Source organism: Sphaerodactylus townsendi, linkage group LG03, assembly GCF_021028975.2.
Source record: "Sphaerodactylus townsendi isolate TG3544 linkage group LG03, MPM_Stown_v2.3, whole genome shotgun sequence".
NCBI classification, from domain to species: Eukaryota; Metazoa; Chordata; class Lepidosauria; order Squamata; family Sphaerodactylidae; genus Sphaerodactylus; species Sphaerodactylus townsendi.
In genome coordinates this window covers 46,252,881-46,278,773 of record NC_059427.1, presented here as the reverse complement: position 1 = coordinate 46,278,773, position 25,893 = coordinate 46,252,881, and the positions used below count along the sequence as shown (strand labels likewise).

General features: G+C 40.2%; 1 protein-coding gene across 1 annotated transcript in view; it reads left to right on the top strand.

Annotated features, from left to right (window-relative positions):
• Positions 1–25,893, top strand: part of PLXND1 (plexin D1) — a 180,718-nt gene that overhangs the window by 27,233 nt on the left and 127,592 nt on the right. Inside the window, 3 exon segments of the mRNA XM_048490141.1 lie at positions 15,790–15,966; positions 20,934–21,065; positions 23,940–24,040. Of these exon segments, the coding sequence (XP_048346098.1) occupies positions 15,790–15,966; positions 20,934–21,065; positions 23,940–24,040 (410 nt within the window).

Sequence of the window (25,893 nt, the reverse complement as noted above, 5' to 3'; positions counted from 1 at the left end):
TATTCTTTGCTCAATCTGTTGATGTCCTGGTAAAAAGTGCCGTCAAATCCCAGTCATTTTCTTTTAATCAGTTCTTTATAATGTTGAATGCTGGTTGTTATTTTCTGTACCACTCGACTTTTCCCACATACTATTTAAAATGGACAGGAGAAGGAGGGCAGTTAGTTGGCAATTGCTAATCCCCCAGTTGTAATCAGCTGCAGCAAATTGTCCCTGTGGTAACCAGATGCTGGATAGCAGCAACCTCAGGCACAAGATGATGTCTTAGAACAGTAATGCAGGGAAGGGAAATTGGAATCACTGGTTCTCTCAGTGGATAATTCCTATAAAGTTTGGTTGATGGCAGTGTTACCAAAAAAGGGAGACAGAACCCCTGAAAGAATGGTACATTGCTAGGCAGAAACCCAAGTGACCCAAGTCTAGATACCTTGGAGTGCAGGCTAAGTAGGCAGCACTTGCTAAAATGTCAGAAGGCGGTCAAGGGAGGATTTGCAGTGGGCAAGATTCACTGCCTTAAACATTGCACCTTGATGCTCTGTTTCTGCTATTCGTAAGGCAGACTTCTGAAAAAGTATAATAATTTGTTCATGCAAATAAACCGCTGAGTACAAATTAGTTTTATTTGTGCAGTTGCTAAAACACTGTTATAAGATTGCTAATACCACATTCAGGAGTGAGCAGATCCATGATTGTAAAAATTCTAAATACAGTATTTCGTTTTCTACATCATGAAAACCTGAATTTTGCAATGAAGGAGGTAGCTATACTAGAAGAAAGGTCTGTGCTGTTTGATTACCCTTTCTTTCCATATGCCTGTTCCAGTTCTGTTTCCTTGTGTTGTTTTTCTCTGTGTTCCTTAGGTGGAGGGACAAGTGATTTATTATCTCTCATGTTAAATATGTTGTTTGATAGTTCATACTCTTCCAGGCATTCAGACTAGGCACTGTTAGAACCATAAAAATTATCATTGGAATGAAGAAGTAGTGGAAGCTGAATGAATATTTGGAATAGATTCCAGATTATATTAGGCCCTTTTAGGAAGAACCCAGATTTGTATCTGTTAAGGTTGTTAAGGGAAGTTAAAAAAACCCTCTGAATATCACACATGTTATGAATCTTACAGCAAAAATCTTGTGTCATTGGCAGGTAGTTGTCAGCAGGGATGGGATGGGATGGAAAAATGATACATAATTAATATTTTAGTATGTTTTTAATAAAAACACTTAACATTTCAAATCCAGATTTTAGAAGAATTGGTGTTGACTATGAGATGTTCAAACTTAATTTTTATAACAGAATACCACTGATATTCACATTTAGTTCATTTTATGATGCCTCAGTTTTTAAAAAAATTATTATAACCAAAATTTACCAGAAAAAAAGAATATGGCTGGCTGTTTGCTCTGATACGGGAACATTATCCTTTTTTTAATTGTTAGAAAATAATAGCTCAGTTTCAAAAAATATGAGGCATAGATAATTAATTCTCGTTTTAATTATTTGCCCATTAATTAAAAATCAGATGAGTTTGTTTTGTTATAGTAGGTATTTCATTTCTTTCTGATCTTTATTGTTATGAACACCAGGTTAATTAAAATGACTGGGTAGAAACCTGGGCTTCTTATCCATGGGAGGGAAAGAGAGTAAGAAAAAATATGAAATATGGCATGTCTCACGAGCTCTGTGAAAGCAAGCTATAGTTAGACAAGCTAGCAAGACACTGGCTTTTTAGTTATGCTTTCTCATCTCTTACAGAGGCAGTCCTCTGCTAAGAAGCGTGTTCGTCTTGCTCTAGGCTCTTTAGGTCTCCTTGAAAAACATTGGTCTTGTGGAAGCAGAAGTGCCTAGTGCACTTGAAGTGCAGTGCTGAAGTGGTGAATGAAATAAATCCTGAATGAAACCGTGAATGCAGTGGTGAAGGGCTTCTGCATCAGAAGAAGAAAAGTGCACCCACAACAAAGGCATAGAATTCAAGCCATCACTAATAAGCACTTGTCAAATGGTAGGAACGAGAGCCTTCTGCTCTTTCCTTGTAGATCTTGCTATATGTACTCGCACATCCCTTTCAGTGCAGTGAATTCCTTCCTGGTGTGCTGCATTGTGAAGTGAAGAAGAGAGAGAGCCAGTGTGGTGTAGTAATTAAGAGCGTCAGGCTCTTATCATGTGAACCAGGTTTGATTCCCCATTTCTCTGCATGAAGCCTGCTGGATGACCTTGGGTCATCCCCCCCATTCTCTCAGAACTCTCAGCCCCACCTATCTCACAAGGTGTCTGTCGAGAAGAGAGGAAGGGGAAGACGATTGTCATCCACTTCGAGATTCCTTACAGTTGAGAAAAGCAGGGTATAAAACCAACTCCTCTTCTTCATAGCCCTGTTCACATTTTATAGTTACATCTGTGTTGTTTTAAGCCAATGTGTGTTCACTTTATAAATGAAACTGAAGACCAGTGCCCAGAGGCATAGCTCCAAGGGGATGTGGGGGCATGACACACTGGGTGTGTGCTCCTGTGGGGGTTGGCGTGGGCGTTCCAGGGGTGTTCTGGGGAAGGACCGGGGTGGAGGACGCACTGGTGCACTGGTCGCTTTTCCCCCTTGCTACGCCTCTGCCATGCTTAGGTAAATGTGGAGTTTAAGTCTAACACATTCTTCTGTACTCAATACATGTAAAGAATCTGTTGTGTGGATTGTGTGAAAAGGCTCATATGATGGAAAAAATATGAGATTGTGTTGCATAGTTCTGGGGTAGCTGTCATTAAAAACTGATGCTGCTTCTTGCTGTGGAATTCCTTAGGAAGAAAAAATCTAGGGGCATTTAAGAAACCCGTGGTCAAAAAAGCAACTATTAAATGTTAAGATTTCAATACAGTGTACAATATCCAGCTGGGATCATGATTACTCTAGTTGCTTGACAAGGATCATAGTTAAATAATAGGACAAACTCAAGAGGCCCCTTGTTCTTATATGATCGGTGTGGACTTAACAGCAATATGACAAATTGAGTAGGCAAAGTTCTCTCAATTCTGTAGCTCTATGGAAGGAAAATCATTTTCTGTTGAATTTCTGCCTGCCTTCTGCTGTTAGAGGCACACAAATGTAACAGGAAACTGAGGACATAACCCTAGAGGGTCCTGATAAAATAATTATAAAGTAGTACATTTGTTTTAGTAAAGCAGGACATTTTTTTCTGCAGTAAGACTTGAGTTCTATCTCCTAGAGCCATCTAGGTGGGCTCCGGTTATTCGTTCTGCTTCAAGAATTTATAAACTGTAAACAGCAACTTTAATTTAGACATGTTATCAGAAATCTACAGTGAAACATTTGGTCTTCCTCATTTTTTCAGTAAAATAAGTCACTCTTACTATACTGAGATTTAAGTGTCTGATCTGTAAAGTTTTGAAGTATAGTATGTGAATCTGAAATGGAACATTGCCTCTCATAAATTTCTCATGATTTTATTGAGATCTCATACCAGAGAGATCCTGGTTTTCATGAACTTCTTAAAGATCCTTGAAAACATCTGGTTCAGTAAATCTTGGAAACAGCAACAGAGAAGCGCTGGGAAGATATGTAAGAAATGTTCTTTCTCATCATGACTGTGAAAGTTGTTGAATCTAACTGTGATTGTTATTATCTACACAGACGTTTAACCAATGTGCTGTGTTGTTTGCAATATTGGTCTGGATTGCACTCACTGTCCCTATTGGAGGCTGGTCAAAGATTATTCTCATTTTACAGAAAGCAATTTGAAACAAAGATAGCAATTTATCTTTCATCATTCAACAAGTCTGTAGCTGAGAAATGATTTGAACCATGGTCTGAGTCCAGTACTCTATTACGGCATTCTGATTCTGTTGAAGATGTTGTTTAACTGGCTTAAAGATGACATAGCTAGATAAGGAAATGAAACTGGTGCACTATAGTACAATCCCAAATAATAATACAAAATGGTTGAAGAGGTCATTTCTGAATTTTGTACCCTGAGATGTTTTTGCTTAGTAAAGTTTGGCTATATCCTCACTACAGAGTACAGCTGTTTTAAGAAGTCTTGTTCCAGAGGTGCAACATTTCTGGAATTTGTAGAAATTTGTAGAAAAAATTCTGCTCCCCTCCCTTTTCAGGAAAATGTCCAGAAATTTGGTGAAGCATTGCAATATACGTAACACTTGCTTTGTTATTAACTCTAAACTTATTTGACAGTTTTAACAACATCAGATGTGTCACTTAGAATTTGGCATATAACACTATAATATTTGGTGTATTTGTGAAAGTTAAAAGTATAGATACCCTGGTTTTCCTCAAGCAAATATACCTTGTGTTGAGTTGTGTATGTTTGCGCAAATTGCTATACCTAATCCTATCTTATCATGTTTATCTATGTGTGTGTGTGGGGGGGGGGAGTTCAAAAAAAGAATATACAAATTTTGAGGTAAAAAAATATTGAGACAGGCCCTTTCCGTACAGGCCAATAAACCTGTGATAACAATGGTTAAAAAAACCATTGTGGGTGGGAACTTTGACAAATACCTCCCCTAAAGCGAGTCTGCCCCATGTTATTTACCCCAAAATGGGATATTCAAGATTCACACTATCCATTATTCTTTTTAAAAATCCTGATTGCAGCCTCTTCTGAGTGAACAGCCAGACAGGAAGGCGCTTTTTTCCACCGCGCATTCCTTTAAAAAAAATTCCCGGTTCCCATCTGTGTACCCTTGCAGGTGCAAAGGGTCGTGATGTCAGACAGCATGGCTGTGGGGTTCATCCATGCATGCCTGCGTAGCTATGCATCAGTGGGAGGTAAATAAAAATAATAATGCATGCCTCTGTGCGAAGGCGCGCGCGCCTTGGCCAATTCGCTTGTTGAATGTATTGTGGTGTATTGCTCTTACCCTTCCTTGTCTTTACTCTGTGTGTGTAGTGTTGTCAAGTAACAGCTGATTTATGGTGATCCCAGCAAGGGGCTTCTAAGACAAGAGAGGTGGAGGTGATTTGGCATTGCCTTCCTCTGTAGAGTGTTCCTTGGAAGTCCTTCTTCCAAGTACTCTCAGCTTAGCTTCCAAGATATGTAGGCATGCTTTCTATCCCCCCTCCAGAGGCATAGCTAGGGAAAATGGAGCCTGGTGCAAAATCTGAGTTTTGCGCCACCCCCCATGGGCAGCCACTGTGATGCTGGAATCCACCCCCAAACAGCATCATTTTCAATGGTGTTTATGCTAGGGAGTCCAGATTCTCCTTTTAAATCCTCCTTAAAGAGAGTTAAAACAACATTGAAAGTGATGTTGTTTTGGGGTGGATTCTCCCCCACCTTGAAACAGCATCACTTTCAATGTTTAAACTGGGGACCTCAGATTCTCCCTTTAAATCCATGCCAAAGGGGGTGGATTTCAAAGGAGAATCTGGGGAAATTTGGAGAGTGCCTGCTGTCAGGCATGCAATTGTTAAGATAGCAGCACCAAAATTTCAGGGTATCTTTAGGAGACTCTCCTGATGATACCACCTAGGTCTGGTGAAGTTTGGTTCAGGGGGTCCAAAGTTATGGACCCTCAAAGGTGTAGCCCCCATCTCCCATTAGCTCCCATTGGAAACAATGGGGGATGGGGCACCCCCTTTAGGAGTCCATAACTTTGGACTCCCTAACCAAACCTCACCTAACTTGGGTGGTATCATCAGGAGAGTCTCCCGAAAAATCTCTGAAATTATGGTGCTGCTAGCCTAAAAACTGTGCCCCCTGAAGGTCAAAAACTGAAAAAACACTAAAAATACCAAAAAACACAAAGGAGCCTGCAATTTTTGCGCCCCCCCCCACAAGGGGGTGCCTGGTGCAACGCGCACCCACCGGCCCCCTGGTAGCTTCGCCTGGTATCCCCATCCTTACTCCAGTGTTTACATATTCCTAATATTTTTTTTGGGGGGGGGGGGAGAAGAATGGTCAAAGGGGGGTTCCATTTTTCACCCTTAGAAAAACTGGTTGGTTTCACTCTACCATCAGTGGGGCAATAGTGTGGGTTCAAGCCTTTCTGGAGGTCAGCCCATGCTCTGGAACAGCCATCCAGAAAAGATCAGGGGGGTTCTCACTGGCTTTTTCAGCAAGGTTCAGCAAGCTCTCTTCTGGAGAGCTTTGGGGCCAGTATGAGCCTGCACAGATTAGAATACCTGTGGGTATGTGGCATGAAGTGATTTTAGACTGCTTTTAATGTTTTTAGCTCTGCTGTGTTTAATCTTTGTTTTATAAAATTGATTTGTAATGGTTATTATGGGTCCTAAGTTGCTGAAGAGCAAGGTGGGGATATACATATTTTAATAGATAAGTAAATAAAATAAAAACTTGGACAAAAGAGAAATATTTTAGTCTGGCCCCAAAATGACAGCCATATAGGCACCAGGCAAGACATTCAGAGGTGAGGCATCATTGAGAAAACCCTGTCTCTTGCTGCCATCCTGTGTCACTGAGAGCAAGGCTTGAGAGGAAGATCATAATTGGCTGGCTGGATAGCATAGGATCTAAGCCATCTGCATCTTAAAGATATAAAACAGCACTTTGAATTATGCCTGGAAACAAGGCCAGATCATTCAGGACAGGGGTGGTAATGATCCCTGTGTGGTGTGTGTCAAGTGTCGTCAAGTCACTTCTGCCAACCCTATGAGAACTGTGGCGTCCTTTATAGAGTCAATCCATCTCATATTGGGTCTTCCCCTTTTCCTGCTGCCTTCAACTTTTCCTAGCGTTATTGTCTTTTCCAGTGACTCTTGTTTTCTCATTATATGACTTTAGTATGACACGGTATCTATAACTCTCCTCCAATAACACATTTCAAAGTAATCTACTTTCTTCTTCTAATAGGGAATACTATGGCATGAATTAACTTGATCTGTCCCATGGCAGCAGGAATACATTTTCTCTGGATTGGAAAGGGCTGATGTGGGGAGAGAAATGCAGGAAAGATCCTTGCATATGTGGGATCATTGGATCCAGCTCAAAACTGGGATCAGTGAATGATTGGTTTCTTTTCCTTAAAACCTATTGTTTTGTTATAAAAATAATGGGTCTGCATTATTGGTACTCTATGTTTTATATATGATTTTATACTGTTCACCACCCTGAGCCCTTCTGGGATAGGGCGGTATATTAAATTCAATAAATAAATAAATAAATAAATAAAAAATATTGTGAGCACTGAATGTAAAATACATGCTGTCATTCAGAAGAATGGGTTCTTGGTTAACCAGTGTCGCCTGTAACTGACTTCAACAAATAATCTGGTTTATTATCTTGCAAATATATTGATGTACAGGAGGCATTTTTGTGTCTCACCACTTTGAAAAGAATCTGTGTCAAGAAATGATCTCAGTAAACCCTTTCTAGCATCACTTCTCAGTATTTAATAAACGATATAGTTTGAGCAGTAATGAAATCCTGTGCTGTTTCCCATAACTCTGTTGATTGTGCAGGATTAGCCAGTAGAGATGTGCAAAGATGCAGCACTTTACTAAACTAAACAGACACATGATTAAGTACAAGCAAGGAGACTAGTGACTACAAAGATGTTGTTTGTAAATGGGCATTTTTCAGAACAGAGCTGTACTCTGAAGCACTTTGAAGATCAGAGCGTGGCGTATTAGCAGCAGTATTAACAACATATCCTCCAAAGTATACAGAGCCAATTTTACTGTCATTCTGAATTTTTTTCATCTGAGAAACAAAATATTTTGAAGTCTGTTACCAAAACTAAAATATAAATGAGAAAAACAGCTCGAACAGTAAAGGGGGATTCTCTTGAGATTAGAGCAGCGAAGAAAACATAGCCTGAACAATATAGTACAGCCTGAATAAATGAGATGACTTATTCCAAACAATTTCAAAAATTAAATTTTAGAACAGCTTTCTAAATGGGTACAGTGCCCTTGCTAAGTGATACTGTGAAGTATAGTCTCATGCCCCAGGAGAGCATGTGCAGAAAAATAGCATTTTCTATGAAAGATGATTTCAGAGGACATACAGGATTTTTTTTGCTTAAAACATACACTGTATGAAACAGTCCTGTTAGAGTCTGTTATTCATTAAGCCATCAGTGTCATCATTGTTTAGAGATTTCATTGTATGATATGAAAAGTATTAACACAGGGTGAAGAATAATAAGCTTGACTATTCTGCATGGCAGGATGAAGGATACCAGTACTTATTCTCAGGAAAGAGCAGTCTTATCCCCAGTAGCTGTAATTATATTGAGTACTGTGTTTCTTGCAGCCCAATCTGGAGGGCAGGGCAGACTCATCTCTGGAGCTGTGCACCCCTGTGCTAGCATGGGTGCCTACCCAGCCAGTGCAAGGGGCAAATATGGTAGAGGGGTGTGTGTGATTTACCCAGATGGGTGGGTTCTGGGCAGCTCCACTCACCCAACCCAGAAGTTGCCATCCTTATCTAGACCTGATGGTGCAGAAAGCTGCACCAGTGTGGCTGGGGGCAGGCCAGGGGGTAGAGCTGACCATAGCTGGCTTCCACTGCCCGCCCTGCCCCTGAGCACCAGCAGAGCCAACCTCGGAGATATGTTGGTTTTTTGTGTCGTATCTCTGCTATCCCCTATTGGGGATTATCAAGAACAGGTGGTTGTTTTGTTTTGTGTTTTACGTTTTGAGCTTTCTGTACTGCAGGAAACGCTTTGAAGAGCCCACTCTGAATTGGACTGTTAGTTACACAGAGACAAAGTTCATCCTTCCTACTCCTGTGTGTGTATGTTAAGTGCCACCAAATTACGTCTGACTTATGGTGACAATATTAATTAATGACCTCAAATTGTTAACAGCCTTGCTCAGGTCTTACAAACTGAGCTTTCCTTGTGGCTTTCCTTGTTTGAGTATGTCCATCTCACCACTTTTCCTGCTGCTGTGGGCAGCTGCCTAGGGCGCCACCTTGTGGGCAGCTGCCTAGGGCGCCACCTTGTGGTGGGCGACAAAATTGCAGGTTCATTTGTGGGGGATTTTGTATTTTCAGCATTTTTTCCATTTTTGGCCTGCAGGGGGCACAGATTTTAGGCTAGCAGCACCATAATTTCAGGGATTTTTTGGCAGACTCTCTTGATGATATGGCCTGGGTTTGGTGAGGTTTGGTTTAGGGAGTCCATAACTTTGGGAGTGCCCCCATCCCCCATTGTTTCCAATGGGAGCTAATAGGAGATGGGGGCTACACCTTTGAGGGTCCATAACTTTGGACCCCCTGAACCAAACTTCACCAGACCTGGGTGGTATCATCAGTAGGGTCTCACAAAGATACTCTGAAATTTTGGTGCTGCTATCTTAATAATTGCACTCCTGACAACAGGCACCCCCTAAATTTCCCCAGATTCTCTTTTTGAATCCACTCCCTTCCTGCCAATGTTTGTTTTCTTTCTTTCTTTTATTCTCTCAATGCCTAATAAAGGTTATTATTATTATTAAATCCACCCCCTTCGGCTTGGATTTAAAGGGAGAATCTGAGGTCCCCAGTTTTAACACTGAAAGGGATGCTGTTTCAGGGTAGGGGAGAATCCACCCCAAAATAGCATCACTTTCAATGTTGTTTAAACTGGGGAGCCCAGATTCTCCCTTTAAGGTGGATTTAAAAGGAGAATCTGGGCTCCCTAGTTAAACACCATTGAAAATGATGCTTTTCTGGGGGTGGATTCAAGCATCACTTGTTTAAACTAGGGAGCCCAGATTCTCCTTTTAAACCACCTTAAAGGGAGAATCTGGGGTCCCCAGTTTAAATAACATTGAAAGTGATGCTGTTTTCCCCAATTGGGGAGACTGGATACAACACCATAAAATCTTTTCATAGCAGTAATAAAACATTTTGAAAGCATTTTGAAAATGTTTTCCAAAAATTATTTCTGCTGTGTGGCATGGCCCATTGCTGTGTTCAGATTTGTGAGTTGGGGGATGTTCTATAATGTGATGGTGACTTTGAAACGACCTGGTGTAAAAAATCATTGTTTGGTTACAGTGAGGAAGGGTGCCTGCCCATGAGGGGGCATCAAACTCAGGTTTTGCCCAGGGCTCCCGTTTGCCTAGGTACATCTCTGTATCCAGGTTAGTGGCCATCCCCACTTCCTGTGGCAGCATATTCCAAACACCAATTATGCATTGTGTGAAGAAATTATTTCTTTCTTTCTTTCTTTCTTTCTTTCTTTCTTTCTTTCTTTCTTTCTTTCTTTCTTTCTTTCTTTCTTTCTTTCTTTCTTTCTTTCTTTCTTTCTTTCTTTCTTTCTTTCTTTCTTTCTTTCTATTTTGTATCAGCCTATGTTTCAATTCTCGTGTAGTTACATAGTTATTAGATAGTTTTTTAGCTGACTGCTGTTTGGAATTATAAGAACTCAGGAAGAGGGGGTGACTCCCACAGGAAACATGAAGAAGAATTCTTGTTCTTGTCTCCTTGATTTAATAGTAGGAATCACTTGGAAGAAGATGTCTTCCTATACTCAGTAGGGAAGGACCTTTGACAGTAAGTTTCCAATAGTTATTTTCCCATGATTATTCATCCCATTAACATTTACAGAAATTAATTTTAGTATCTTAAGTTTATTAGGTTGTTAAATTATCAGCTGCATCTAAACAATGTTCTAAGTAGATGATATGTTGGACATAGAGTCCTTTACAGTTTCTGTTATATGTCTGACATCAGTATTTGAACCTCAGTTCTTTCCTGTTTATATTATACAAACAGATAGAAAGAAATTGTTCATTTCTGGCATATATTTTCTTCTCTAAATCTGAGTATTTAAGGAACACTATTAGCCATCATATCGGAATCCAAAGAACATTTTTTGCCATCATATCTGAATCCAATTTGATATATTCTCAGTCTATTTTTTGTTAATTATGAGCTTATTTTTTTCATGCAAAACCTGGTGTTGTTCTGATATAATTTTCATAGAATCTGTTAAGAAAAATCTCACAATTTGGGGCTAAATTATTTTGATTATTAAAGGGACTTACAAGCATTCTTGTCAGTGAAAGAGAGCTAATGAGAAAAGAAAAACAAACAAGAGAATGAAAGCAAACAATTTGAAGTCTTTTCAGCAAATGGAATTGTTTCATATATTAAGAAAGCTAAGCAGAAAATGCTGGTAAACTGAAGAAACAGCTATTCACCTCAACTAATTCTTCTGATTTTACTTCATGCCACTGGCCTTTGTACAGTGAATGCTCATTTGTACGTGCAATAATGATTCATCAGCGACTGACAGAGGTAATTGGCTAATGATTTCACACAAGCAATTACATTCTTGCAGTGAGCTATTAACTCTTCTGACTTGTATTTGTTAGCTCTCGTGTCAAATGAGTATCTGTCATTTGCTTGTTTTCATATGGTGGAATATAATTTTTATTTTGACATAGGAAAACATTGTCTTTTGCTTGAAAAAACCTTTGCAGTGAAGAATATAAGAAATGGGCTTTTTGGACAGTGGCATAGTTGTCCTTTGGGCCGTGCTTTTTATCGTGTACATAAAAATTTCTATTACCTAAGTCATGAGGGTGTTGAACACTGAAATTCTCTATACATTATATCCAAGAATTCCTTTGAATTATGACATGTTAATAGTTTTGCTCAAAAGTTGAGGTGTGAGCTATTTCAGTTTTCTGTACAGAGTGACACTGTACCTTGGCACCTCTTACTTTCCGGAAAACAATATTTTTCGGTAAATGAAGGGTCAGAGTTGCAAGTGAGAATATGAATACAGTTTATTTGAGTAGGACGTCTCACATGTGAATCACCTTTGCATTACTGTGGCAGATCGAAATGCATATATATTTGCAGAAGGCAAACACTGTTGCCTCAAAATGTACATTCATGTTCTGAACTATCGTCACCCTCTCTCGTCTTTTACTCTTGGCTGCCAATATGTGCAGTCCTTTCTCCATTTCTCTTACTTCCATTTCAGATGGACAGTGGACTGGGGAAGAGTGGGTGGAAGCATTCTAGAGTTCGTTTGTGGTTGCATATGTTAATTTATGTTAAAAAACCCCTACTTCTCTATAAAATTGTAAAAATGAATCACTGTTGTCGAATTTTGAATGATGATAAGAAAGCTGCTCTGGCACAGAGATGGGTGGAATACCTGGAGTTTTTGACAAATCATTCTTTTGAGTTACAAAGCCCTTCCTCCACCCCCTTCCCCATCAGTCTTTTAAGGAACATGTTGTCTGCAGTTTAGTAGTCTTCTTGAATTGAACCTGAATTCCAAAGGTTTACATGAAGAGAGTCAAGAGATAAAATTTGGTTCTTTTATCAAAAGGATTAATAGAAATGTCAGTTGAGTAGAAGCAACTGCCAAATATTGAACCTGTGAAGTCTAAAAGATCCCATAAATCTACAAGTTCAGAAAAGATAATCTGATGCTAGTTGTGCCATTTTCCCAGGACATAGAACAGGCTGAGAGCCAGCAATATAATCCTCTGATAAGATTCAGGAACAGGGCTAGAAACTCCAAATGACTTGTTCATTGTGCCATTTCTTCCTTTGCAGCAATGAAAGAAAATGACTGACCCCAATATAAATGTGTGGGTTTCTCAAAGAAGCTTAGTTTTGGTTTGTAAATACTCCCCCCCCCCCCCCGCCAGCATTTCAAATAGAGCAAGAACTATTTTAAGGTCAAAAAACATGTGAGCCAAAAACATCTGTACAATTAATGGTTTATTCCTGAGTGTTGTCTCCTCTTCTTTTCTGAAAATGACTTCCTGAGAAAAAACCTTTCTTGTCCAGTTTAATTAATTTTCCCTATGGCAGCAACTCTGATATTTTGTTTTACTATGAGATTTAAGAAAAACAAACACTTGGTTCATAAAGGACCTTACAGATGGTTAGGATGAGCTTTTCTTTATCCCCCAAATCATATTCAGAAGATAGATGCTTAACGATGATGCCAGTCAGTTTGCATGTTTTTGTTAATAACAGCAACAGTGCTAAAAATCTTTATACCCAATTAATACTCTACTAAAAAGACAAATACGTGGGTTCTCAATCAAATCAAGCCTGAACCTCCCCTAGAAACTAAAATGCCTAAACTGAGACTCATACTGTGGTCACATTATAACAAGATAAGACAAAGAAGGATTGCAGAGGTCAGCCAAGGGAGGGGGCAGGAAACTGGGAGTGATCTGAGATACTGGCAGAGCCAAGATCAGACTTGGAAGGAGACGCCAGAAGAATAATAGAATCATACAATTAGAAGGTAACTCTGAGGTCATCTAGTCCAACCCCCAGCAGAATGGAGGAAATAGCTACTTTTGCCCTACCCCATAACACCAGAAGATGGCAAAACACCCTCCAGGATCCCTGGCCAATCTGACCTGGAGGAAAATTTCTGACCCCAAAGTGGTGATCAACTTTCTCTGATCATGTAAGAAAGGACCACAAGAGGCAAGCACAGATGCACCCTTTCTTGCCCTCCCTTTCATTATGGGCCTAAGTTCACACAATCAACATAGTCTCTGCTTAAAAACCTCCAAAAGGAAGAGCCCACCACTTCCTGAGGAAACCTGTTCCACTGAGGAACTGCTCTAACTTTCAGAAAGTTCTTCCTAATGTTTAGCCGAAAACTCTTTTGATCTAATTTCAATCTGTTTGTCCTGGTCTGACCTTCTGGGGCAACAGAAAACAACTCTGCACCATCCTGTATAGAACAGCCCCTCAAGTACCTGAAGATGGTTATCATATCACCTCTCAATTGACTCCTCTCCAGGCTAAACATGTCTAGCTCCTTCAACCTTCCCTTGTAAAATTTGGCCTCCAAACCCCTCAACATCTTTGTTGCTCTCCTGTGGACACGTTCAAACTTGTCTACATCCTTCTTAAATTGTTATGCCCAATGCCGAATGTAGTACTATAGATGAAATCTAACCAGAGCAGAGTAAAGTGATAACATCATACCATCACTTCACATGATCTGGTCACTATATTTCTGTTTATGCAGCCCAAGATCACATTTGCCTTTTTAGGAGAAGAGACTGGGCCAGAGGAGGTTCATCCATGCAACCTGTCTCTGCGGAATCCATGGAAACACTGGCTCAAAGAATAAAAAACAAAGAGAAGGAACCTCTTTGACAAAGAGAAGGAACAAAGAGAAGGAACCACTTTGAAAACACACTGAAGTGTGTGAGTAGGTGTGGGGCTAAGCATTGTATGAATTGTTTAGGTTCATAGATGTTGGTTGCCAGGGAGTATTCTGTGAGGACAGCCTTACGCACAAATAAACAGGATCCCTGGTCTGATGGCCCCATCCAACAATGTTGAGACATACCTTGGGTCTTTTCCACAAATGACTTCTCCAGTGGCTTGTATCAAGCAGCACTGGGCAGTGATCCTTGGGCCATTTTTAACAGGACTTGATCAGTCAACCATGATGCCATAGATTAGAATAAGGTTAAGCATGTTTCAAAAGCTGCACATTAGGAGGAAACCGTACTGGCAGCAATTCTGGACCTACAAACAACCCAACCCATTTGAGACAGAATACACCCTGAAGGAGTTGACATGCAAGAGGCTCAAGCCAAAAGGACCACAAGCAGAAGCAGTGAATGAAAAGGTAGTGATAGAGCAGCTACTAATTGTAATACCCTCTCCTGCAACACATTATACATTTGCTGTGCAGAATCGACTAGTGACTCTTTTTTTAAAGCACAAACTGTGATCTCACAAGGCTCAGTTGCCATGTGATTTTTAAATTATGGTTCATGTATAGGTGCACACAATGCTTTGTCAGTTTTGTTCGAAACACCTTTTGTTTTTTTCAGATTTTCCTGCTAACCTGTGTTCTGAGTTTGTAGAATTATATTCCCGGTCTTTTTCTCATAGTTCAGATATCTAGACTACAGTCCCATTCAGAATTAGACATTCAGATAATTTTACTGTGGTAGTTGTAGAATGGTTCGCAATTATGTAGTCTGATTCTGGGCATGTTTACTTTGAAGTAAGTAACATGACATCAAATGGGGGTTACTCAAAAGTAAATCTCTGTTGGCTTGCAGTCTTAATTTATATTCCTCCACCAAGACAATTGGTATCCTTTTGCAAAATTTGCGAGTCTATGAAATCTAAAATAATAATAATAATAATAATAATAATAATAATAATAATAATAATAATAATAATGTTTTGCTGCTTTTGTTTTGTGTATGAAACAAATAAAATAATGCAACTTATTTGAAAATATTTTTAATGCGAGATTGTGTCATGTTTTATACTGGACATTCTCAGGCACAGTTGAAAGGCAGATAATTCTCAGCTATATGTAAAAAATGATTACACTAGCTACATTTCAAACTGGTTATGATCCAATGAGAAAAACTGGAGCATATCAAGCCATAGTATTATATAACACATTACCCAGCCTGCATTGTCAGAAATTACATAATAGGATACTACATACAGCAACACATAGTTCGTACTCTGCACAGCACTACAATCTACTTACTGTTCCTTTCCCTGTATTAAAACATTCTTCTTGAACCATTGCATTATAATAAAGCCTTATTACCTTTGCAAAATGCCATCCTAAATAAATCAGTTTTACATTATATAGTGTGAAATATGGACTTGATTCTATTTAGGGAGATTATATTTGTGAGGCAATCCTTCCTGCCACCAATCTGTTTTGCTCCTTCTTTACCTACCTTCCCATCCCCAGAGACACACATGCCACATTTTATATGTGCAATATAGAGGACAGGGTATAAAACTTTTACATTAATTTGCAGTTTGGTTATAGGCAGCTGATATATATGAGGAGGTGTTCACTAATGTGTACTTTTCTTTTCAGTTGCAACCAGAACAACTGGACTGTGGAGCAGCACATCTTCAGCATCCGTTGTCAATCCTGCAACCTATCAAAGCGAGGCCTGTATTCACTTCAACAGGCCTTACGTCAGTAGCAGTCTCCAGTGTCAATAATTACACAGTTGTGTTTCTGGGAACAGCAAATGGAAGACTCCTTAAGGTAAAATTTTCAGGGTCCGGAGGAGTTAATAAAACACCTAAGAGACTCGTGGTTTTGCAATTAATGATAGGATATGGCATCTTTCATTTGTAAAGCCATTGGTAATAAACAGCCATTCTGGCAGTAGTAAAAGCTCTTGGTAAAATGCCATTCTACATTTATGTGGCTCTTGAATGATGAGAGCAGGGTTGTTCTGGCTCAGTTTCTGCATGGGAGATTACTAAAGAGCTCCTGAATTCAGGAGGAAGTGGTTTCAATGATTCATCCATATCCCATTGTTATGGAGCACTGAACTGCTGAAGGCATAAGTTTTCAGAGGAGATGGAAGAACTCCTGAGTGCTTGTGGTTGCTAAAGATCCCATGATGCCTTCCAAAAACAGTGGAGTTGCTAATTCATGCACTTTGGCTAAATAACAGTTTGTGTAGCTGTACTCCCTTTAAATCCCAAATCCCCCATGTGCTTTCTTTCCACGTACAGTAAAAATTTGATTATTGTATTCTGTTCCTTGGAAGTTTTTAGAGCTCTCCCATTTCAGTCAGATCTTCCACCAGCCACTCTGTTATTGTCTATGCTCTCGCCATTAAAAGATAGAAAAGATTATCTGAGCACTCTGTTCATCTGAAACAATAGCTGTCTTGACATGTTCATGCTTGACTTGTCCATCAATTAGTGTTTTCCTACAGGGCATTTGTTTTCCATTCTAGTTGTTCTCTTTCCTATTACAGTTTGATAGAATATTAACAGCTCTACTAAATGATGTTTAAGTGATTTGAAATCCTTGCTTGAAAGGAGGTGCAAGATCATGGTGATATGATTATCTGAGTGATCTTAATGTTTGTGAAATCATTGTTAGAGAGAGATCCACTGAACGTTATAATGGAGTAAATGGCACCAATGATAATTGACACATTTATTGCCCGGCTTAGGAAAATGTTTGCCTGTTTATGAAGGAATTTAAAATGTTTTGCATTCTGCCCTGGATTCTGCAGTATCTTGATTCTAGAAGAGCCAATCCATCTACCTTTCAGTTCGGCGCACCTCAGACAGTAGTGCAGTTGGTGGTATATTGAACCTGCAGAGAAGCCTTTAGTGCAGTGGTTCTCAACCTGTGGGTTGCGACCCCTTTGGGGGTTGAACGACCCTTTCACAGGAGTCGCCTAAGACCGTCAGAAAACGCATATTTCCGATGGTCTTAGGAACCGAGACACCTCTCCTCTATGGTTGGGGGTCACCACAACATGAGGAAATGTATTAAAGGGTCGTGGCATTAGGAAGGTTGAGAACCACTGCTTTAGTGGGTTGCACAATCTCAAATTTCATTTATAAATCTATGGTAGCATCCATGGTATCCAACAGCTCCACCATGCGAGTATATTTTACTTGGCTGCTGCATTAGGTGTTGAGAGGAATGCAGCATCTGCTTCTTAAACTACAGTGGTCCAAGCTAAAATGTGTTCACTCCTCAGCTACAAGCCTCCTGATTCAGTTCTGTGAGTTTTTTCCCCCTGCAGTGTTGTATATGTATACAACTCCCTGAATACGATCATCTGCAGTTTTGGAGCTGATTATTGTCAATAAGCTGTTGAAACTCTGCTTGAAACTCAGCTATAATCTGTCTTAGATCTCTATCTGCATCCTATGGTCAGGTTAATGAGGATGAACTTTTTTTTGTTGTCAAATAACATTTGACTTATGGCAATCCTGGTGGGATTTTCAACGGAAGAAATGTTCAGAGGTGGTTTGCCATTGCCTTCCTCTGTCTAGTGATCCTGTTATTTCGTAGTGATTTCCCACGCAAACATGGACCAGGCTTGATTCTACTTAGCTTCTGAGATCTAATGAGATTGGGCTAGTCAGGTTGTGGTGCATCCTACCATACTCCCTCTTAAATCAAAGATGTTGTGCAATATTTAATCCCTTCACTCTTCCTCTGAACATCCTGAAATTGAATCCAGGCAAGATGAGACTGAGTTAGGATACAGAGTCTTTAGGGAAATTAGATCTGGCGTTGTTAGATGGACTAAAGGAGTTAGATTCTGCAGAGAGTTTGGGATGGTAGTTCTTGATACAGATCTGTTCTGAAGTAAGAGTGTGATGATAGGAAGAATCCTGTTTACCACCATGGTGCAAATGTTGCTCTTGCTTTTACACTTTGCAGGCCTTTCCACAGTTATCTATGGTTATGTGGTTTCTTGCTTGTATTACAGCTACTCTGCTGTAAAGCAGGTCTTTCCTTGAATGCATTTCAGGAAACAATTGGTGCAAAATGTGGCAGTCCCACCTTTTGTCAGTTATCTTGTAGTATGAGCACATTATCCCAATAATAAAATAATAGTTTCATAGCTTAATTCAGGGGTTTGTCCTTACCTGTAAAGGCCTGGGACCCACATACTTGAGCAGCTGCTCTTCTCTCCCTCTGTTCAGTCACCAAATTTAAGTCTCCTGACAAATTTCTCTAGGTAGTTCCATCAGCTCATCTGGCATTCTTGCTGTCAGTGAGGTCTCACACCTTTACTATGATTGTCACCACATGTTGGACTTTTCTGCCAGAAGACAGACTACCTTCCTTCCTCTCATTACGAAAAGCCTGGCCTGTAAATCTGTTTTCTCCCCCATGGGATTGAAAGTTACTTGGCATTCCAAATGAGGATAATTTTGTTCTTTTTGTAGTTGTTTGGTGATTTGGAAAATGGATTTTACTTTGGTTGTATTGCAACTATGTCTGTTGCAAGCCACATTGGTCTAATTTGGAGAAGCAGAATATCTGGTTTAAACAAATAAGAAATATTCTTCCCTTTGATTGGGCCCTGGTTCCCAGTGGCCATTGTGTTATGACTCCCTCAGCAATGTCTCCTGCAATGTCCTGTTCTTGGTAGTCTCTTAAGGGAGCCTTGTGGTGACTCTAAGCCTAATTCAGAACCATGTTCAGAGGATAGTGTAGCCAGAGTATGCCCAGATGGAGCATAATCCCTGCTGGGAATAAAACCAGAAAGAAATAATAAGACTGGCATGATTCTGTTCATTGAAACTGAGCGTGGAAAGCATCAGTAGATAAGTTCACCGCCTCAGCTTGCATTCTTCAATAAAGAAGCAACTGGATGTTCCTTTAAAAAGTTCAGTGATATACAATATCTGCTAATTCATAACTTTTAATCAGCATTCAAAGCTACAGTGCAATCAAGATTTCATTTAATATATTGTAGAAATCAATGCCTGTACTTGAAATGTGATATCACAGCATTTAGTCATTAATAATCGTCTCTTATAAATTGTTCCTTGTCTTGATTGGTACTTGTGAACAAAAATACACACAGACCAAACCACCTCTTGGAATAAATAGTTTATGATTGACCCTTTCTGTTGCTGAGCTCCACATAAGGCATGCATCCATGTGTGTGATAATTCCAATTTTATTGGTGTTGAAACAATATATCAAGGACAAAGATTTAAGGCGCTATAATTTTCTCAGAACAGGAGCAGCTACCAGCTGCAGTAATCCACCAGAAGCTACTTGCTGAAGAAGGAGCTCAGCATTAGCCTGTCAGAGATGCTGTTCATTGTCGTTCCTACAACATTAGATGTTGACCCTGAAGGAAAGACGTGACTGGAATCTGCTTTATATCCATCTGGCGATAATAACACATAATGTGAAATATTAGATCAGAATAAGGGGCGAACAACAGAGAATCCAATTTCTTTCACTGCTTTCCCTCGCAGGAAGGTGGCGAAGATCTTGGTGGTCCTCTAGTTTGAAATTTGCCCAGAGGCACAGGTTAGATGACAAGAGCGCTTGGCAACTGCCATCAAGACAGCTGCACAGGACAATCTGTGGAGATACATTCCTCACACCGCTTGTGTTCACACAACAGCAACAGCTCTGCTTCCATTATCCTATCAGGAAAGGCAGTCTTATCTACTGAACCTCCATTAGAGAAAGGCTCCTGGCTGCTCTTTGCTGGGATAATTTGTTCAGATAGCTGTAATCTAATTCTGTTATACTCAGCTGCGCAACCAGAAGCTTTTTTTTTTACCTTGGGGGCTCCTTGTTACTTGGCATAGAATATAGAATACTTGGTATGAGCTATAATTCAGGTTTCCCATCCAAGACCAGATAGTAAAAGCGGCATAGGCAGTGTTCAACCAGCTCCCAGAGCAGCAATTATGGTTTCATATCACACAGGGAATTAATCTGATCCAGTAAATTATAAAGTACACCTCAGAAAGGCATTTCACAGGAGCCATTATCTATAGCACATTCGATTCATTAATGGGGGAGCTGTAAGTGTAAAACGGCTATACTATGTCCAAGGGCAGCATATGAGAACACGCCATGATATAGAGCTTTTTGTTCAAAGCGTAGAGATGCAGTCATTTGTTTTTATTCCTGGAACAGTTCAGGCAACTTATGACCAACTTCCACCCATCCAAGACAACTTCAAGAAGTTCCTTTGGTATTCTTGCACAAGAGCCATCATTCAGCGTAGATTATGTCCTGTGGAGGCAGAGTAAACTAGTAGTGAATGAATACTATAGTGCAACAGTTTTGCAGCATCCAGTGCTGTATGAATTCAGCTCTGTTATAATGCAAGATCCAGTCTATGAAGTGAATCATTAGCACTGACTTTGGCTCTTTTTCCTGGGTTTCCCATATTCCTATCTGCTTACCATACATGATGACAGAAGAAAATCAAGTCAAACCTGCACTGATTCTCATAGATGGAATTGCATAATTTTTGTGAAATCGGGTCAGTTATTCTCCCTAGTCCCCCCAAAATCTTCTCATTATGGAAATGATTAATTTTTAAAACTGAATTGGGTTTTTTTAAAAAAAAATCATGAAAGAAACATGCTGTGTAAAAATAGCTATCAAACTGATCCATTTTTAATTTGAACATCTCTAAGAAGAGTTTCTGTTCCTCAAAAACTCTGATTGATGACCTTATGAAATGTTTTCCTCTCTGACAGATTAATCTGAACAGTTCTATGAAGGTGATAAGTAGGGAGTCAATTACGGTGGCTTATGGTGAACCTGTCCACCCCCTCATGCAGTTTGATCCTTCTGACTCCAGCTACTTGTATTTGATGACCTCCCATCAGGTAAGACTGTTTTATAAAGATACATATAAGTTGGAGAAATATATTCTGGAGATCTGTAGAAACGAAAAAGTGTATATTTTGAGCATCAAATGCAGTCTTAAGGAGACTTGTTCTGAAGTTCTCTCTCTTGCTCTTGATTGAGATCTCATTGAACGTTTAGGATATTTAAAATAATTGCAACCTGGAAAGAAGTCAATGGCTGCAAAGTTAATCTCTTTGCATTTTGATTTTCCTGGAAGTTTAAGGATAGTGGTACCTTTCACATTTTGTTGAGTACATCTCTAGTGAAAGCTAACAGGAAATTATTCTAGATGTCATTGGACTTTTTAGCTCAATTCTGTTTGATTTTAAAGAGTCTTTATTAGATTTGGTTCTCAGTATACATTTGATTGTATTGAGCCAATTATATTACCCTAGCTCATGGGAGAGAACTATGAAACATAGAAAGAGATGTACTGTTGCTTTCCAGTTGCATTTCAGCTGACTAGCTGAAGAGAAGCAAAGTTCAGCATGTGCTCCAAGCTGCAGTGGCTAACCTACATTTCCTTTTAATTTACTGAAACAGATGCGCATCCAGGAATCTTGTCCTTGGTGTTTAAACTCTCTAGCTGTAATTCCCTGCAGAATGTCCATTACCACTAAATAGAACTCAGGACAAATTCTGTTTTGAGCTATACATCAAGTCATTTTTTAGTCCAGTGAACATTTTGAATGAGAACAGTTTAGCTAATACATGCCTTATCATGCTGTCACTAGTATTAAACTTACAAGTCAGGCAAGTGTAGGGAATGCTTTAAACTGTGTATGTCTTTGACTTGAGTTCTGCATGACATAAACAAGAGCAAAACACAACCACTGAAAACATGACCAGTTCTTTGCAAATTGCAGGTAAATTTAGCCATATGTTAAGGAAATTGTCAAAATTCTGGAAAAATTTTACACAAAATTCTGTGGCTGAGAGCTTTTACTATACCTGATGCACTTCCATCTAATCATTTTATAAACATCTTCCTGGTTCCCCCTTGATTAAACACACATTATATACTCATAGGCCCCTTCCGCACACGCAAAATAATGCATTTTCAAACCACTTTCACAACTGTTTGCAAGTGGATTTTGCCATTCCGCACAGCTTCAAAGAACACTGAAAGCAGTTTGAAAGTGCATTATTCTGCATGTGCGGAATGAGCCATACATACAATCACAGTATAATCATGATAGTATCCCTGGCTTATTTTAAAGGTATGCAGAAAGTACTTCTCAAGCAGTTGAGGATTTTACAACTTTAAGAACAGTACGGTGTTTTAGATCCAACAGTTGGCTTCCTTCTGTGGCTGGGCAGAACTTGCTTCATAATGGATACCGATAAATAGCTTTCTTGTTCAACAGCTTTGGCGAGGATATCAAGGCAGCATGAGGTTCAGATCTTTCCAGTTATGTGTAAGCCAAGCTGGCCAGTTATCTACATCATGTTGAATCCGTTTTCAAAAGCAAGCTGACCGTTTCACCTTTCTAGTCAGATAATTAAAAGCAAAACCACTGCGACAAACAGATCCTGTTTTTTAATTGCTTTTCTTAATCAAACGCAATGCAGCTAACAAAACATAATCAACAAAATCATTTCACAAAACAGCATAGATGTCATAAAGCTAGACTACACACAAATTTAAACAGAAACAGATAAAATAACATATCAGCTCCTCCACAGCGCATAGCCATCACATCCCTGTCGCAGCAAAACTGCTTTGCAGGCATTGCAGAAGACATTGCAGAATAAACATCCGAAGAAGTGAGCTCTGATTCACTGTGGGCACCTCCACTGCCCTGGCTTCACCCAAAGGGACCTCACTGGCGGGCTCTGCCAGCTTAGCTGAGTCAGAAGAGGTAGAACCAGACCCCTCCTCTGCCCTGACTGGAACGTTCACTGGTCATTAAGGAGACATCTAGCAACTTCCTCCCCAGCCTCAGACTCTGGCTCTTTTTGAGGGGGTTGCCCTTCCCTTCTTTGGTCCCCTGGGTTGCCTGAGCCAGGAGCAAGTTCGTCCTGGGATAGAGAGTCCTCCTGTCCATCTTTGTTTTGTGTCCCTTCCTATCCTTCCTCCAAGCCCCAGGTACTGTTTTCCCTGTAACCCTCTCCCAAATCCCCCTTTCACCTGTGTGAGTGCATCTACTGGTAGTCTGCCTGACAGCTCTGCTGATGAGGGTGGATTTGACTCTACTCCGCTTGGGTTTTCGCCCCGTCTTCAATTCCCCTAACCTCTGCTGTGCTGGCTGAAGGAAGCTTCTCTTCCCTGAGAGAAGCTCCCTCCTCTGACTTCCCCTGTGGGTTACCTCTCTCCACCTTCACCCAGCCCTGTAGCATCATCAAGAATTCTGATCCTGAGTGCTCAGTCTGGCTCTCCTGGGGTAAGTGAGGCTGGAAGCTCTGGGACACTCATGAAACTTCATGCTGGAATAAATGTTATTAGTTTTTAAGGTGTGGCTGGACTTTTACTTTAGCTTGTTACAGCAGAGTAACATGGCTGTCCCTCTGGAATTTCAGAAGACAAGCAGGAACACAGCTCAAAATACATCCTCGGGCAGCACAGAAATGCTCAAGATTGCACATAAGATGAATAAACCACCTTCGTGGTTAATGAAATATAGAGCTGGCTGTCATCATCACAGTGATGATACCCAAACCCAGAGCTTTAGATGATCTCATTAAATGGCCTCATGTATATATTGAGAAGCATGATTGTAAAGACCTGTGTCTGAGGAGCTCCAGTTCTCTACTCAGCCTGTATAATACCGCAGTAATGTTGGTAAAAAAACAACAACACACCCTTTTCCTAACGGTGGAGTTCTATTATTGCTGTTTTCTTTGTTGTACAGGTAGCTCGCGTGAAAGTATCTGTCTGTGACCAATATGCCACATGTAACGAGTGCTTAGCTGCAGCCGATGCTTATTGTGGATGGTGCACCCTAGAGACCAGGTGAAATATTTCTGTGCCAGCCTCTTAGAAATTCTGGGGAGACAATACTGTGTTTTGTATTGAGTGAAATTACTAGTCTTGTCAATTTCGCCACACTGCTCTGGTGACAGTGTTTCGGATTGTTGACACATATTTCCAACAGCCATTTCTAATTTGAACTGCTTATTTTGAAACAGTAATTTTCATGGCTAAAATCTCAGCATTCAAAAAGCATTTGGGAAGCGTTTCATAAACAATTTGTTCTTTTTTGATAAACATAATTGTCTGTGAAAAAAAATCATTCATAAGTAATTTAATCGGTACATTATAAAAACAAGTGTTAAGGAGACAGCATTAAACTTGACAAGATTAAAAGAAGTGAATGCAGTGTGATTAAAATCGGTACTGAATCACTCTGTAAAGTTGTTTTTTGTACCACTACACTGTAAAACGGGTGTTCCATGAAGGGACCTATAAAGATCTTTTGAAGTGGCTGATTGTTAAAGTAGGTGGTCTAAATAACCGTGGAAGCATTTCTGGGGTAATACTTCACTACTAAAAATGAGGGTGAGTAAACACATTCACAAGGCATTTTAAAGAGACAATATAAGAGAGAAGAGTTTGGATTTATTTTCCCCCCTTTCTCTCCTATAAGGGACTCAAAGGGCCTTACAGTCTCCTTTCCCTTCCCCCCTCACAACAAACACCCTGTGAGGTAGGTGGGGCTGAGAGAGCTCCGAGAAGCTGTGACTAGCCCAAGGTCACCCAGCTGATGTGTGTGGGAGTGCACAGGCTAATCTGAATTCCCCAGATAAGCCTCCACAGCTCAGGCGGCAGAGCGGAGAATCAAACCCGGTTCCTCCAGATTAGATACACGAGCTCTTAACCTCCTATGCCACTGCATAACACTGTATGATAGGTGGTTTAGGGGAAGGCAGCATGATATAGCCCAGTCTCATCAGATCTCAGAAACTAAGCAGGGTTTCTACTTGAAAGGTAGACCACCGTGGAAGATTGCAGAGGAAGGCAATGGCAAACCACCTCTATTGCTTACTTGTCTTGAAAGCCCTTTGCTGGGCTCTCCATAAGTTGGCTTTGACTTGACAGCATTTTGCACACACAAGAGGTGGTTTGTTTTTCTTTTCTTTTTTGTTAAACATATAGCCCTTCATAATAGATGTCTCTAGCACATTGAACTCATATGCTTAAGCTGAAATTTAAGTTGAATAATGGTAGAACTGTGCTTGTTTAAATATCCAGGAATCTGGTGCACCGTGTGGAGTCACTCCTGACTTTTAAAAATTAAATTTGTAGTGTACCGATTTTGAAAAGCAAAGTTTCTCCTCGGTCCAAAGCGCTGGTGGTCTTAAGGGTAGCAGTAATGCTGCCTCCTACCCCAGTAGGAGGTTGAGTTTAATAGCAGGAGCAACAAGTGCCTCTCAGTTAGTAGTGATTTCTTCTGGATGTGTTCTTTGAGCAACTAGAACGGCTTATAACAGCTAACCGTATCCAGACAGCCCTGTGCCTCATATTATCAATGAAGAAGCAAGCTGTCTGATAGAAAAGATTGTTCTAGATGTCCCTGACTTACCTTCCCAGCATTGGGCTAGGCTATAGATGAGAGGTAAAATAGTTTGCCTGCCCATTTGTATATGCCAGCTGTCTGGTTGGTAAACCCAGCCATGTCAACTCATCTTGTGACAGTATAAGGCTTCACATCCTGCATGTGAGCTCCCAAAGGCACCTGGTTTCACGTCCTGCATGTGAGCTCCCAGAGGCACCTGGTGGGCCACTCCGAGTAGCAGAGTGCTGGACCAGATGGACTCTGGTCTGACCCAGCAAGGCTCTTTCTTATGTTCTTAAGGTCTATGCCA